The sequence below is a fragment of the Manduca sexta genome, chromosome 15 (genome assembly GCF_014839805.1).
Source record: "Manduca sexta isolate Smith_Timp_Sample1 chromosome 15, JHU_Msex_v1.0, whole genome shotgun sequence".
Lineage (NCBI taxonomy): Eukaryota > Metazoa > Arthropoda > Insecta > Lepidoptera > Sphingidae > Manduca > Manduca sexta.
Window position 1 is genome coordinate 3,594,707 of NC_051129.1, and position 14,242 is coordinate 3,608,948.

At 36.9% G+C, this 14,242-nt stretch overlaps 2 protein-coding genes across 3 annotated transcripts; one reads left to right on the forward strand and one right to left on the reverse strand.

The window, feature by feature from the left end:
- Positions 1-509: 509 nt before the first annotated feature.
- Positions 510-6,310, reverse strand: LOC115441188 (protein arginine N-methyltransferase 7). Of its 2 annotated transcripts, none has more exons than XM_030165862.2 (9): positions 6,293-6,310; positions 5,805-6,052; positions 5,335-5,580; positions 4,994-5,172; positions 4,518-4,743; positions 3,376-4,148; positions 2,647-2,795; positions 1,914-2,073; positions 510-771 (listed from the first exon to the last, which is right to left on the reverse strand). In XM_030165862.2, exons 2-9 carry the CDS (start codon positions 6,016-6,018, stop codon positions 667-669), a joined length of 2,052 nt encoding a protein of 683 aa, XP_030021722.1. In that variant the 5' UTR covers positions 6,019-6,052; positions 6,293-6,310; the 3' UTR covers positions 510-666. The 2 variants fall into 2 exon arrangements, with proteins under 2 accessions (XP_030021722.1, XP_030021721.1); XM_030165861.2 differs by lacking the exon at positions 6,293-6,310 and adding an exon at positions 6,125-6,286.
- A 222-nt stretch (positions 6,311-6,532) lies between these two features.
- LOC115441187 (cytochrome c1-2, heme protein, mitochondrial) lies at positions 6,533-12,444 on the forward strand. Its single transcript, XM_030165860.2, has 7 exons — positions 6,533-6,728; positions 7,039-7,089; positions 7,717-7,865; positions 9,135-9,261; positions 10,515-10,632; positions 11,357-11,538; positions 11,856-12,444. Exons 1-7 carry the CDS (start codon positions 6,660-6,662, stop codon positions 12,084-12,086), a joined length of 927 nt encoding a protein of 308 aa, XP_030021720.1. The 5' UTR covers positions 6,533-6,659; the 3' UTR covers positions 12,087-12,444.
- The last annotated feature ends 1,798 nt before the right edge of the window (positions 12,445-14,242 follow it).

Below are 14,242 nucleotides of genomic sequence, written 5' to 3' on the forward strand. Positions count from 1 at the left end.
ATTAATTAATTGGTCACTTAATCCATTTTATGTGCATACGTTTTTCCGTTTAAAAGTTGCCATATGAAGGTATTTATATAATTCCCTAAATTTAAAACCTGTTAGGATATATTTTATATCCACCCCGAGAGCGACTACCGTACGCAAGGTGTTAAAACCCGCCATAGTAGCCCACGTAAGTGTGTCGCGTTCCGGGATCAGCCTGTGTATATCGGGTTCCAACAGGCCGGCATAATTGTGTCAACTGCCGAGGGGTAATCATGTGTCGTCAGTTGACATTTTGTTGGACACCACTTCACTTACCTTCAGGTGCAATGAGATCACTTTCCCATGCCAGTATATATACAAAAAACTAGGTCCGCCTCTGATACTAGCAGTCCATCGCGCGTTGTCGCTACACTTATTTTCTATGTAACCTTGCAACAGTGATCAGGAGGCTAATTCTTTATGCCACGTTATTTTCAGGTCTTAATATTTACTATACGTAAACATCAAAGAAAACACATCACATCAGTAACCATAAATTTATTAAAATAATAATTGTAAATATCTAATATTTAAATGCAGATTCGATGTAATATTACAAATTACATTTTACTCCAACACAACTCATCAAATGTGTTTATACAAATAATGGTTTGTAAATAATATGTAAAATTGACTAAATTATTGTTTAGCTATATCCAGGCTGACATTGAATTGGCCTTTGTCCAAATCGCACACTACTTGATAGCTCCACGTGTCTGAACTCTCCGCACTTACAGTCTTTTTCTGAAACAAATATATTACTTTTACAGCCAACTTGATTTTAAACCTAAATGATCATATAATAAGAAATTAATTACATTTCCGTTGACTAAATGTAAATTCAGTTTCTATATTCAACCTTTTTCACTCTTTACATTTTTTATGAGTGAACTGATACAGCTTGCAATCGCTATGGCCATCGAAGACAAAGAGAATATATCAAGATAAGAGGAAAGGATAAATGTTTCCAAGACCCTTTAGTCTCCTACACAGGAAAGGATAGCTAAGAGTTATACTTTGTTAGAGAGGCACGAGTCGTGAGCACACTCGTGATTGGTCGGTTTGAAGTCTAACGTGCCGATGTACCGCGTGATTGGTTCTTTCGTCGATGCTCGTTTTCTATTGGCTTGCACGACTCATGCAACTATATACTCATAACAACGTATTTATAACGTATAGCGTATACACTTTTCTTTGACTGCCTTAGTGGCGTAATTGTTACGCGTACGCGGTACGAATACGACTACGGCGCTGAGCTCCTGGGTTTGAATCCCGGGTCGAGATAAAAATTAATTGTGACTGGATTGTGCCATCTTATACATTACTCAGTTGCAGCTCAAAGTCATGAAGTTGGAGGACTGATACCCCCGTGCTTCAGAAAGCACGTAAAGCCGTTAGTCCTGCGCCTGGTCTTTCTTCGGTCATATCGATTGCCGTCTCACCGGACTATGAGAGTGAAGGAACAGAGAGTACTTGTGTATTGCGCACAAACTCGTGCACTATAATATCTCCTGCGTTGCTGATCACCATTGAAATTGGTAACCGTGGCAGAAATTCGGCTAGGAGAAATTCACACATTTCTCCAATTTGTACATACGCGCGTTCACCCCACCACTTTTCATTTACATTCATGACTGTCATTTATAGTAACTGCACATTCCCACTCTTTAGTTTATGAAAACAACAGCCAAAATACTTATCGATATTCAGGAATTATCGATATTCGGGAATTATCGATATTCGGGAATTATCGATATTCAGTAATTATAGATATTCAGGAATTATCGATATTCGGGAATTATCGATATTCGGGAATTATCGATATTCAGGAATTATCGATATTCAAACCAAAATGGATGAGTTGTTCGTACTCTATAAGTACTTACCAAAATGTGTACACCCTGCCTGGTGTGAGGGTCCCAGTCCACCCTGTCGCCCACACTCGGCCACGTGACCGGCCCGGTGCTGATGTCTTTCCCACCGACATTCCACGTCGCCCATAACGCGAAACCGTTTATTGCGTGCGTACGTGATGTGTCAGATTCTCTAAAAAAAAAATTGCTGTTACAAATTTACCGCCATTTTCAATAAAGGATCCTAATCGTTTTTCCAATTCATGGAGGAAATATACCAATAAGAGCATTTTCTTTAACATGTCTTTTAAATGATGTATTTTGATTGGTATAATAAATTATAATAATTGTCAATATAATATAATACTTGTTTAAAAAAAGCGGCGATAGCCTAGTTGGTTGTGGAACAGACTGCTGAGACGAATGTCTGCAGGTTCAAATCCCAAGGGCACACACACACCTCTAACTTTTCTAAAAAATTTGTGTGTATTCTTTGTGAATTATCGCTTGCTTTAACGGTGAAGGAAAACATCGTGAGGAAACCTGCATATCTGAGAAATTCTCTACTAGGAATTTTCGATGGTGTGTGAAGTCTACCAACCCGCACTAGGCCAGTGTGGTGGACTAAAGGCTATTCCCTCTAAAAAGTAGAGGAGGCCCGTGCCCAACAGTGGGACAGTATAAAATACAGGGCTGATATTATTATTTGTCAATCCCAATATTCTAATTTAACGATCCCTCCAAAAACCTTAAATCCGTCACTCACTCTAAAACATTGACGCCGTCGGTGGCGTATTTCGGCCGTAAGTCGTGCAAGTTGATCTCGATGAGTTTCCGAGGCAGGCCGCGGCTCGTGCAGGGGTACTCCCACAGCGGCTGGGGTTCGATCTCCGCGTCACTTATCACACGGGAACTCTGGAGTCAAGAATTAGAGGTTATAATGACTGATATATAAGGTCAGAAATGAGTTCTATGGTATACGTATGGGTGCAAAAAATTAACCACCTGGGGCCTTTGATACTTTTTATTTTCGATTGATAAGAGATGATTATCAATCGACAGTCCACACAATTATGCCGGCCTGTTGGGACTAAATATACACAGGCTGATCCCGGAGCGCAACATACTTACGTAGGCCAATATGGCGTGTTTTAACACGTCGTGTACGGTGGTCGCTATCCGGGCGGATATAAAATATATCCCACCACCAACAAACTATGCCACAAATCATATTGTCATTGCATAATAATGACTAAATCCCCGCGTCGCGTTTAATACAATAGAAATAGACATACAGAATACCATTCCACACTAATTTCACGAACGTAACACTGCCGCGTTACGAGATTGTCGTGGAAAATAACGACTGAGATATAGGCTCTTGCGAGATTTTTTATATTGAGCGATTGATTTGGCGATGTTTCACGAATTTCTCCTAAGCTGGTAGTAGTAACTAATATTAGAATAAAAATAAATTATTTAAACATTTTCATACCTCTACTAAGTCGTCAAATATCGACATTTCGATGCCTTCACACCTGCCCAGCGGCACGCGTATCTTGTGCAGATCCTGGAATTCCACCGGCATCGCCCAGAACGCGCAACTCTGTGGAATTATCTCCACACCTTCCCTCATTTGACTGCGAAATTTGTACAAAAGGTACGCCATCTTTAAATTTTCCCACGGCAATATCGCATTTGAGAAATTAGGATCACAAACCACATTAGTGACCTGTTTGAGTATATCATCGTTCACTTCCGACACTAAAATTACATTATTTAATTCATTCTCTTTGATATAGTCATTCAAAATGCTAATATTCATATTGAAATTTTCTAGAATGTATACAGTCTTTGCTCCCATCTTGGCAGCAGCCAGTCCCATAAAACTGCTTCCGTTCAACTCTAACACAACTGCGTCTTGAGACAAGCTTTGTCGTAACTGACTGAGGAACCTCTTACTCCGTCTACCATCATTCAAGTATGAGACATGAGTTCTTGATAATGTCATGTGCACACCGCATTCACAAATAGGCCTTTTGTAATGTGGCAGTTTGTTCTCATTCTCTAAGTAGAACCAAAGGGAGTATTCGTCTTGGCATGATATTAAGGTGGATTCGGTATCTTTCTGTACGGTCACATCTTGTGGTAGATAGTAGACGGCTTGCATCCAGTGGTCGCGCCATGGGACGCTGTCTTGCGGACGGTCCGACGATGTGTTAGCGTCGGGATGGGTCCACCATGGTGCGCAGCTTAGGACGATTTTGCCTGGAATTTATATAAAAAAACCTTTTTAAGCATCTTATATGTATATTATTTCATTTTCACAAACCCACATACACAAATCCATAGATGGAGAGTTAAAGTAATTGCTATTTTTCAAACTTTTTTTAGGCTGCAATTTTCAGTTTTGTTTTGGGTAAGACCTAACTATGGCGGCTCATATATGTAGTATACATGAATATGAAGACGTTATAAATATGTAAGTAAATCTATAATATGTAGCTCCTATGAAATGTACATAATGTTTTTTTTAATCTTCGTTGACTAAATTTTTAATGTAATGAGTAGCTTTTATTATATGTTTTAATGCCTTTAATTTTTTGAAAAACAAAAAATTGCCTTAAATAAACGCACCTTCAGTGTCCATATTCAACTCCCACCACATAAACACCATCTGCGCCTTTCCAGTAGCAGTCACCGTGAACTGTTGTTTCACTGTCCTTCTCATGTCTATTGGTGTTTTACCCGACCAATCATAGTAGAACACTGGCAACTGATCCGAGAGTTCACGGAATGCATGCCGTGGCAACTGTGATAGTTGGATGTCATGCACTGCTGCAGACCCTGCACAGTCTTTCATCTAAAAAAATATACAGGTTGTGCTAGTGGATGGATTAAAAAGCTGTAATATACAGAGTGTTTGATTAATAAAAATCTATAGTGAATTATATTACAGTGATGATTTTTTATATCTATAATAACATATTTGCAGTAGCTAATAATAAAATTTTGATTTTTTTATTTAATAGTCATTAAACCAGCCAACCAGTATCTACACGACGTACGTGCACAGCATTTTGTCAATTATCTATCAGTATAGAAAAATGTACCTTTTGCGGTGTTCTTAATATAACTTCAAGATCCTCATCAACCAAATCGTTAAGTTTATTCCACTTCTGAAGAGTAGAGCACTCTACAACCTGTGCATATATCACTGCGGAATCGGGCACCACTATACAATCCTCATCCAAAAGATGTTTATGAGCATGAGAAAATGTTGACAATGCACCTGAAATATGCAGAAATACAAATTAAAACTGAAATTTATTTTAAACAAAAAACAACACCATTTACATCCCAAGCAATAAACAAATCAATAAAATTTGCTGAAAATTTAAAACATAAATAAACTAAGCAATTTAATTAGACAACACTCAAACTATATTATTACCTTCTCCAATAAGTTCCGTGTCAAACACCTCTGTAACTAATATGTTAGCCTTCTGTTTCATATCCCCATCTTCATCCACAGTTATTTCTGTAGATCTTTTTGGTATGAGTGTAATTTTGTCAGCAACTCCATTGCGCTGCAATATCTTCAAACAGCACTCGGCCATGGGTTTAAATGCTTCACACGCAACTATGGAGTCTGCACCGCATCTAGCAGCCATTATTGATAAGAGCCCTGTACCAGTACCTAAAATCGACACGAATTGAGTACAGTGTATTAATTTAAATTGAGTAATTTTATAACCATAATTGCTGGATTAATTGTATGTTATTTTAGATTTACTTCATTAAAACATGGTATATTATTCTTTCTGCATGCTAAGAGACATACTAAAAACATACTTTTAAGGGTTTTGAAAGCTCTTTCAGTAAATTTTTGAGTTAATTTTTAGGCAATATTACTATACTAACCAATATCTAGAACGTTGGCTTTCTTCCCCTCATTGTGCATTTTTTCTATAGCCAGTTGTAACGCTCGCTGGTATTTTTTATTTCTTTCAGTATCATGCAGCATGTCTGCAAACGCCGAGCGCGCGATCTCCTGATGATAATCATAGTCTTCGTCTTGCATATCCCATTCCGTGCTACCCGTTATAGGGTTCCGTTTCTGAGTAAACACCTTCATCTTCGTTTCGTAAAGGGATTTTGTTGTATTAAACCTAAAAATACATTTTTATTTTCAATTCGTACACAAAATAAAAACACCATTAAACAGTTCAAACGGAACTAACTTTCTCAAAGAATGAACTAAAACATTACTAATCAATTTCAAAGATAATTGATATCTCATTTACAAAAACATTTAAGTATTTCAGTAAATAATCTCAAAACAAAAAAATCAATCTCAATTTCCGACGGCAAACTATAACCTAAATCTTCAAAATTGTTTCATGACTAACTTCAAAGGGCCGGAATCACCTGTATAGGTAAAATATTACCTATGGCTAACTTCAAGTTTCAAAGTTGCAAACAAGACGTGTAGGAAATATTTTCGTTCAGAAATCTCTTTCTCAAGCTTCTTCTAATAAATATAGAAAAAATATAGACTGTAGAATAAATAACTTTTAATTTACCCTAACAGAATATTATTTTCATTGTCATTTACCAAAGCTTCTAATGCAAAATGTAGGGAATTACGTAACATGTACAATATAGGCGCTATGTTTCGTTCTTTAACTATTTTAAAATCTGACAATATATTTTATACTGTGGCCGTGGGGTTGTAGATGTCATTCGATTCATCTTTCATTGCGACGTTTTTCTATCATGGCGGCCACCGTCGGTAGGATTTGTGGGGCACGTCTTTTGAAAAATTATGGGACAGTTGGACCCCAGGTACTAATAATACCTCTAAACGGCGAAAGAATCAAAAAACCTTTCTAATATATTACAACAGAAGTGCTTCGTATGTTACTAAAGACGTTAAGTTCAAGTTCGAAGTGTCATGGAAATTGGGTGTATTTTATCAATTTATGAATTTCCTGCAAAAGTATAACGTGGTTGGCTGAATGTTGTAACTGTTTAGGGTGCAATGAAGCTACGTTTTATATTAATGCAGCGAAAAAAATGACAATGAACAAGTGATAACCTATTCTGCATTATGTAACAAGTTCATAAGACATCTAATAGTGCTCGTACGTTGCAGGTTTGTCAGCTGTCCACCAATGCCCAAGGATGGACAAAAAATAGGAAAATGGTATGTATGACGTAGTTGCTCAATTTAATTTAGTCATGATTTTTTTTTACTAGGTATTATTACAAGGTTAGATGCTCTAAACAACTGTAATTATTGTTTTCTTTTTTATGGCCCTCAAGATATAGGCATATAATTAAACTAAAAAACAGTATTTGAAAGTCAAGGTACATAATATTACACAATAGATATCAATATAATATAGTTAAAGAACATTTTTGTCTACAGAAAACATCAATAAAAATGTCATTAACATGCTATTATGAAACAGTTTGGCGTTACTTTAGTATGGCAAATCTTTAGGTCAGCCATGATAGGCCAGCATAATCATAATAATTCAAAAGCAATGTTAATGTGTAAATGAAAAATTAATTTATATTTTTTCTATGTTTCAATTCATGGAAAAGTTATTCTGATGGTAGAATACATTGAAGCATTTAATAAGTAATTGTGCATAATACCAAACATTACAAATGGATAATAAAAATACTGATGATTTTAATAAAACTTTAAAAGTATAAACATTATCATTAAAAAATTTGGCAAAAGACTCCAATCAATAGTCCAGTCCCAAAATCAAAATTTTTTGTCTATGGTTTTTCTAATTATATAACCTCTTTTTGTTTCTAGTGGCTGTCCACATTGGGAGTGGTCGGTGGTGGTGTTGGAGCCCTGCTGTTTGCCCTTGAACAGTCGGTGAAGGCCTCAGGATCAGAGGCTCACCCTCCACATCAGCCTTGGAGCCACGACGGCTGGTACAAGTCATTTGACCATGCCAGGTATTCATTTAAATAATTATATTTGAAACTCAATTGTATGATTTAGTACAAGAATATAGTATTTTCTTTTTTGCTGTTTAGGATATAACAAACTTCTTTTAAACTAATCTATTAATTAGGTTTGATTTAATTAGTAATGTAGTAGACACACACAATTTGCTGAACATTTATAAAAAACAAAGAAACAGTGTTATAATTACTTTATTACAGCATGGATAGAGAAATTGTGTAATTCAAGTTATTAAAAATGATTATATTTTGTTTTGTAATATTGACCAAGTCAAATATTAACAAAGTACAAACACAGTATCACAACTAACTAGAATAGGGTTAGTTGACCAAATATTATCTATATTTTATGTTCAAATATGTTCCATTTACAAGCAGAAAATATAAAACCATTCCAGGAAAAATTTGCTTTTAAAGTCATGCATACAACTTTTCCCTATTTTTTATAGATGTTATGTAAGATTGCAGTGCTTAGTAACTTCGACATAAGTACAAGTGTAGAAGGGTCCTAATAACCCAAATCGTGCAGGCTTCCATTTCATAATTTATGTTAAATCTTAATTATCGTGAGAACAATTTTTCAGACCACATTTATGCATAATATTAGTATATATAAGTTGTGTCAGATACCCTTTTGGAAAAAATCATCCTACAGCACAAATAAGTACACCAAATTGCAAGGTGTTATTGTATTTAAATCTAGCCACATTTAAACAAATATGCTTTTACTAATTAACTTTTAAGGTGATAAGGAAACTGATAGTACTTAGTGTTGAGATTGATAATCTCGAATGCAGTATATAGCGTTTTTAAAATACACCTATTTTCCTGTTTATCAATTGAACATATCAATATACATTATAGTAAAATAGAACCCTAGTCCTGGAATGGATTAATGGAAAACAATACTGAAATTATTTAGGACTTCATGTAAATAAAAAAAAACAGATACATTGTTTGCCTATCAATATATACATATACCTATTGGCTTAGGCTTTAGGCTTAGGCACCAGGCCAGTACTATGCCAAATGATTGCAGCTTCTTATATCATTAATTAAATTGGAAATTATTTCATTGTCACAGTACCGCTTACACACACAATAAGTTCACTAACATTGTATAGCCTGACCAGGAAAATAAAACTTCTGATTCCAGGGTTCCAACAAGGAATTAGTCGCATATTTTGCCACAAGTTTTTTATTTGTTGATCAGACTACTAAAACTGCATACGAAATATATTATGCTGTTTTTTTTTATAGCGTCCGCCGCGGTTATGAAGTGTACAAACAGGTGTGCAAAGCGTGCCACTCGCTGCAGTACATCGCGTTCAGAAACCTGGTGAACGTCACCCACACTGAGGAGGAGGCCAAGGCCGAAGCCGCTGAGGTATGATGTTTGCCTGATTCTATAGACCATGACTGTACAATGAGACGCGGGTTCGATCAATGCGATTTATTTTTAAAAAAATTAACATCAAACTAAGCCGTTATTCTGATTAGATTTTGCTGATTCATAAAGCTCAAACTTCTAGGAGCAGGATAAAGGAAAATCACTTAATTACACCAACATTATCTACATAACAAGTAACAGGTAATATTAACGACAAGACCAAGGTTTGGTATAGTTCATGAATTTGATTTCTAAATAATGATAAGACTTTCACTGTTAGGTTCAGTAAATTTGAATCTGAATAGAATTCTAAAAGAAAAATAAATGAATTGGCTGCTAAAATGAAAACAAAGACATTAGTTATGTGTAAAAATATTTTTGCAACTGAAAAAAATGCCTTGCACATATAGGAATACTATTTGGCTAACTCAATATATAGGTCAGGGATAGTGCATGACCTAGGCTAACTTTTTGGGTGAAATTTACGTGCAAACGTCAGAGCGCGTGGGATGAGACGTTGCACAGTATTTTCTAATTATATCCTGTATGTGAATGTAGAGATAGAATAAGTACTATCTGATCGTTTACGGCCAACTTTGAATAGTCAATATCGATATATAAATACAATGGTAAATTTGGTTCGGGACTGATTTACCAGAGGAGGTTGATAAACTAATGCATACAGAAAATGTGAACAGGTTTAAGAATAGACTTGTCAAATATCTTGCTGGGAAGTGAAACCGGAATCGACAATTGCCGGATACAAGCATATCAGTTAAATAAACTACCTGCCTGATAACAAATAATAATATAGTTTTTGTGACATTCGTGTAAAAGTATGTTGTACTAACCGAACCTTGAAATGAGATTAGGGTAGAGGGATAGAATCCTACATTCAAATTCACACATTTCACATCAACAGAGCCATCTCGTCCATAACAGAATGGCTGGTTCTCTATCTCCTTGCTGCATCATATCTATACTTTGATGGATGAAATCTAAATGATAAGGTGACCAGAGAATTATTTTTTTTAATGTTGACTAAAACATGTAACATAAAAAAGAATATAGAACACTACGGTACATGTTGGCTATCAAGTGGCATGTATTTATTGAATTGTTTGCAAAATCAACACAATTACTGAACAAGTTGAATAAGCAAATATTATCTTTCGATAATAATGCAGACTTTGCATTAAACGAACTTGTATTTAGACATGGTATAGCACTTGTTCATTATTCCATTGCAGGTGATGATCAAGGACGGCCCCGATGAGGAGGGCAACTACTTCGAGAGGCCCGGCAAGCTCTCCGATTACTTGCCCTCGCCGTACCCCAACGAGAATGCCGCTAGGGCCGCGAATAACGGTAACATGTTACGATTTATGTGCTATAAAATAATTGTTTACGTAATTATTTCAATTATTACTTTGAATATCACTCCGGGATGTCAAAAAGAGAGATAGAGAGATTCTCATCCAGAGAAAAAAAAATATTGTCTGTAAATTACTAAATTTACTGTGTTCATTCTACCGAGCCATCTGACTTTCTTATGACCAGTAAAAAACGGAATCGCATAATTTTCCTTGAAGGTGGAAAGTTATAAAGAACTTACCTAGACAAATTCTCATTTTTTTCCTACTCTTACAGCCTAACAGGAAACGAGCATCTGCAGCACCTGAATTTAGCTTATACCCATTGCCCATAAAAGCTTACCATACTTGAAGATTCACATTAGCACTACTGGTCGTAAAAAAAAGAAATAGGGATAAAGGAATGTGGAAGTTGTTCAGGCCTTTGGAATTCTCATAGAAGAAAGGCTATTAAAAACTAGGTGTTGCCCATGTAAAAAGCCTTTCCTGCTACAATAGTCTCTAAAATACTATATCGATTTATAGCGTCAACTGTACGACAGAAAAATAAATCTATTAGGTATATCCCATTGTAGCAAATTAAAGGGATGAAAAGTAGCCTATGTGTAATCTAGTACATCATCCACCTTTAAGACTTTTTCATCCAAATCCCTTTATCTGTTTCAGAGTTGACTTGTCACAAAAATCCAAAAAAAATCACATTCGTTTTTTTGTTTAAGGTGCTTACCCACCGGATCTGTCCCTGATCTGCTCGGGCCGTAAGGGAGGCGAGGATTATATCTTCGCGCTACTCACCGGCTACATGGACGCGCCCGCCGGCGTCATACTACGTGAGGGGCAAAACTACAACCCCTACTTCCCGGGTGGTGCTATCTCCATGGCCCAAGTATTATTCGACGAGGTGAGTTGGTTATAAATACAGAAACTGATCTGTATACAGTGGAACAGCTAGGTAACTAAGGGCTTGGGTGCAAAAAATGGGGCCCTTGACCCAGTGTGAGGACTATTGTTTGAGCGTTTTGATTTCCTATCTTCATATAAAGAGCAAACATAATTTTATAATCATAGTGAACAAATATCACCACCATATACAAAAACAACTTGTTTTGTTTTATTATAATATTGATGTAAAAATAAACAATAATGATTGTAGACATAAAAAGCTAATGCAATGTTAACACAAACCGAAAGTTGATTTGTCTTTGTGTCTGTGTGCAGGCCGCAGAGTACAGCGACGGCACGCCGGCGACGGCGTCGCAGCTCGCCAAGGACGTGGCGACGTTCCTGCGGTGGTGCTCGGAGCCCGAGCTGGACGACCGCCGCCTCATGTCCATCAAGGCGCTCGGCATGTTCTCCATGCTGGCCGCCGTTGTCTACTACTACAAACGACACAAGTGGTCCACCCTCAAATCCAGAAAACTAGCCTACAAACCCGTCTCTAGAAAATAAATAACCGCTACAAAAAGTAGAATTACAAAGGTTTAGACAATTTTTTTCGATAGGCACAGTCAGTTATTTGTTTATAATTATATTAATTTATTGTATATTACAACATTTATTTCTTCATGGTTCATTGTCGCTTGTTGTGGTAACTATAACAATATGTTGAGTTTTGGTATTGCATCGTGTACGGGCGCAGCATCATACCTAATCTACTTTAATAATAGCATTTCGCCGTCGCGTGTTTGACTATAGCACAGTCAGTGAAATTAAAATCCGCGAACAGTAACTGTGCTTGTGATTTTTCATGAAAGTTATTAACTGTGAATCAGTGTACAGTTGAATAAATGAGTTATTGAAAATCGAATTTGCGTTTTAATTAAGATCTCTCGCCACAATTCTTTCTTTTATAACATACCATAAATCCGCTGCCTGGGACCAGTTAAGGTCCAGTGGCAGTAAAATGAGGCGGCGCGGACGGATGCAGTGCTTCGCTACCGACACGTCGCGGCATTTATTGTCAACAGATATCAAATGATCTACATACCGTTTCTATTTCAAAATTTATTTTTGGTCTGCCGTATATGGCGGCTGTCTTGCCAGATGAATGGCGGTCCAATTGTCCGAAATTCATCACGAAGTAGCCCAAAGTCGCCCAACCGTGTAATAAGGCGAACCACGAAGAAGTAAATAAAAAAAGCATCTACAATTCCCGATTTACTTGTTTAAAATGTAGCCTAAAAAACGCCGAATCCTGCAAAGCAAAAAGAAAAAAGTTCCAATTTTCTATTCATCGATGTGAAAAATAATATCTATAGTATGTACAGCATAAAGTTAAAAATGACTTCAGAACACCTTAGACAAATTTAATGGCGACCGGTCGCCATTCACAATTTTTGGTCGCAGTGCTCAGATTAATAACTAAATGTTTTACAGTTTTAATTATTCTTCTCAGTCGCAGCAGCACCTCAAAAGTAGCCTAAATAGCTAAAAATCGCCTAATCAGAATATGCAGTATAAAAACTATGACTACACTATCATAAGCAACGAGAACCTTCTGACCTATGATCTAACTTCGTCTAACTTTTTTTTTGCGGGCAAAAACGCGTTATTCCTACCATCAGTTGGGGGGTGAGTGGAACGGTTATGTTAGTTTCATCAGTCTTACTGCCCAATGTCAACATACGGGAGTATAGCATCATCCGAGCGAACATTGGATCGAATCCCTAACCCCTGTATATCCCATACCGGCATGCCAACACGCGGTGACGTTCTTCGTTACGGGACGGTCCGGGGTATCTTGTTGCACTAAGTTAGCTGCTCAGAATCGTCCCTTAGTGATCTCGCATTGCGGCACCTCTGAGTTGATGGGGCTAAGATGCGTTCACATGCTATATAACGCCTCTGGCGTCTACGACATCGGTAGACCTAATATCCGCATTGTCGTCTACCTCAAAGTCGCTGTAATCGAGCGTAGGACCCCTTACTGCTCGCCCCGCGACTCTTTCTAAGCCCTAATTAGTCGCCTCTTACGACAGGCGGGGGATACCGTGGTAGAATTCTCTAGATGCCCCCATACCACAGGGCCCGACCTCGTCTAACTCTGTGTTTGAAAAAGTATCCGTCGAAAAGCGTCAAATAACGGTAGCATCACGGTAGCAAGGGGGTCAATTTTAATTATTATCAATTGCACATAACATGTATAATCGATAAAAAATTAACAAAATCGATTCTAAGCATTTATTCACAACCTTAGTAAATACCTATGAGACCTAGCGCCCTTCCACCTAAGCATCCCACTCACATTACTTTGACAGCTGTCACCAGGATGGCCAACTTAGGGCTTTAGGCAAATTTAGGGCTAAAATAAGTGTAGTGGGCTTTTTTCAGAGCCCAAAGAAATTGAGGGCTATTTTTAGAGCCATAAAAATTTTGTTCATGTATTATTGTTTGACTGAACAAAAAACGATTAAAAACGCAAAACTTTCAAGTTTTTCTAAAAAGCATAATGCAATAATTCCAAATACACCTCACTCACTATCCACGCTTTATAACTACAGTCATGGCTTCGGCCTTTAAATTTTAATAAAATAGGGAACTTATTTCAATTATATTCGTAGATAGGTATACACTACACCATACAAAATAACATTGACAGTACAGGA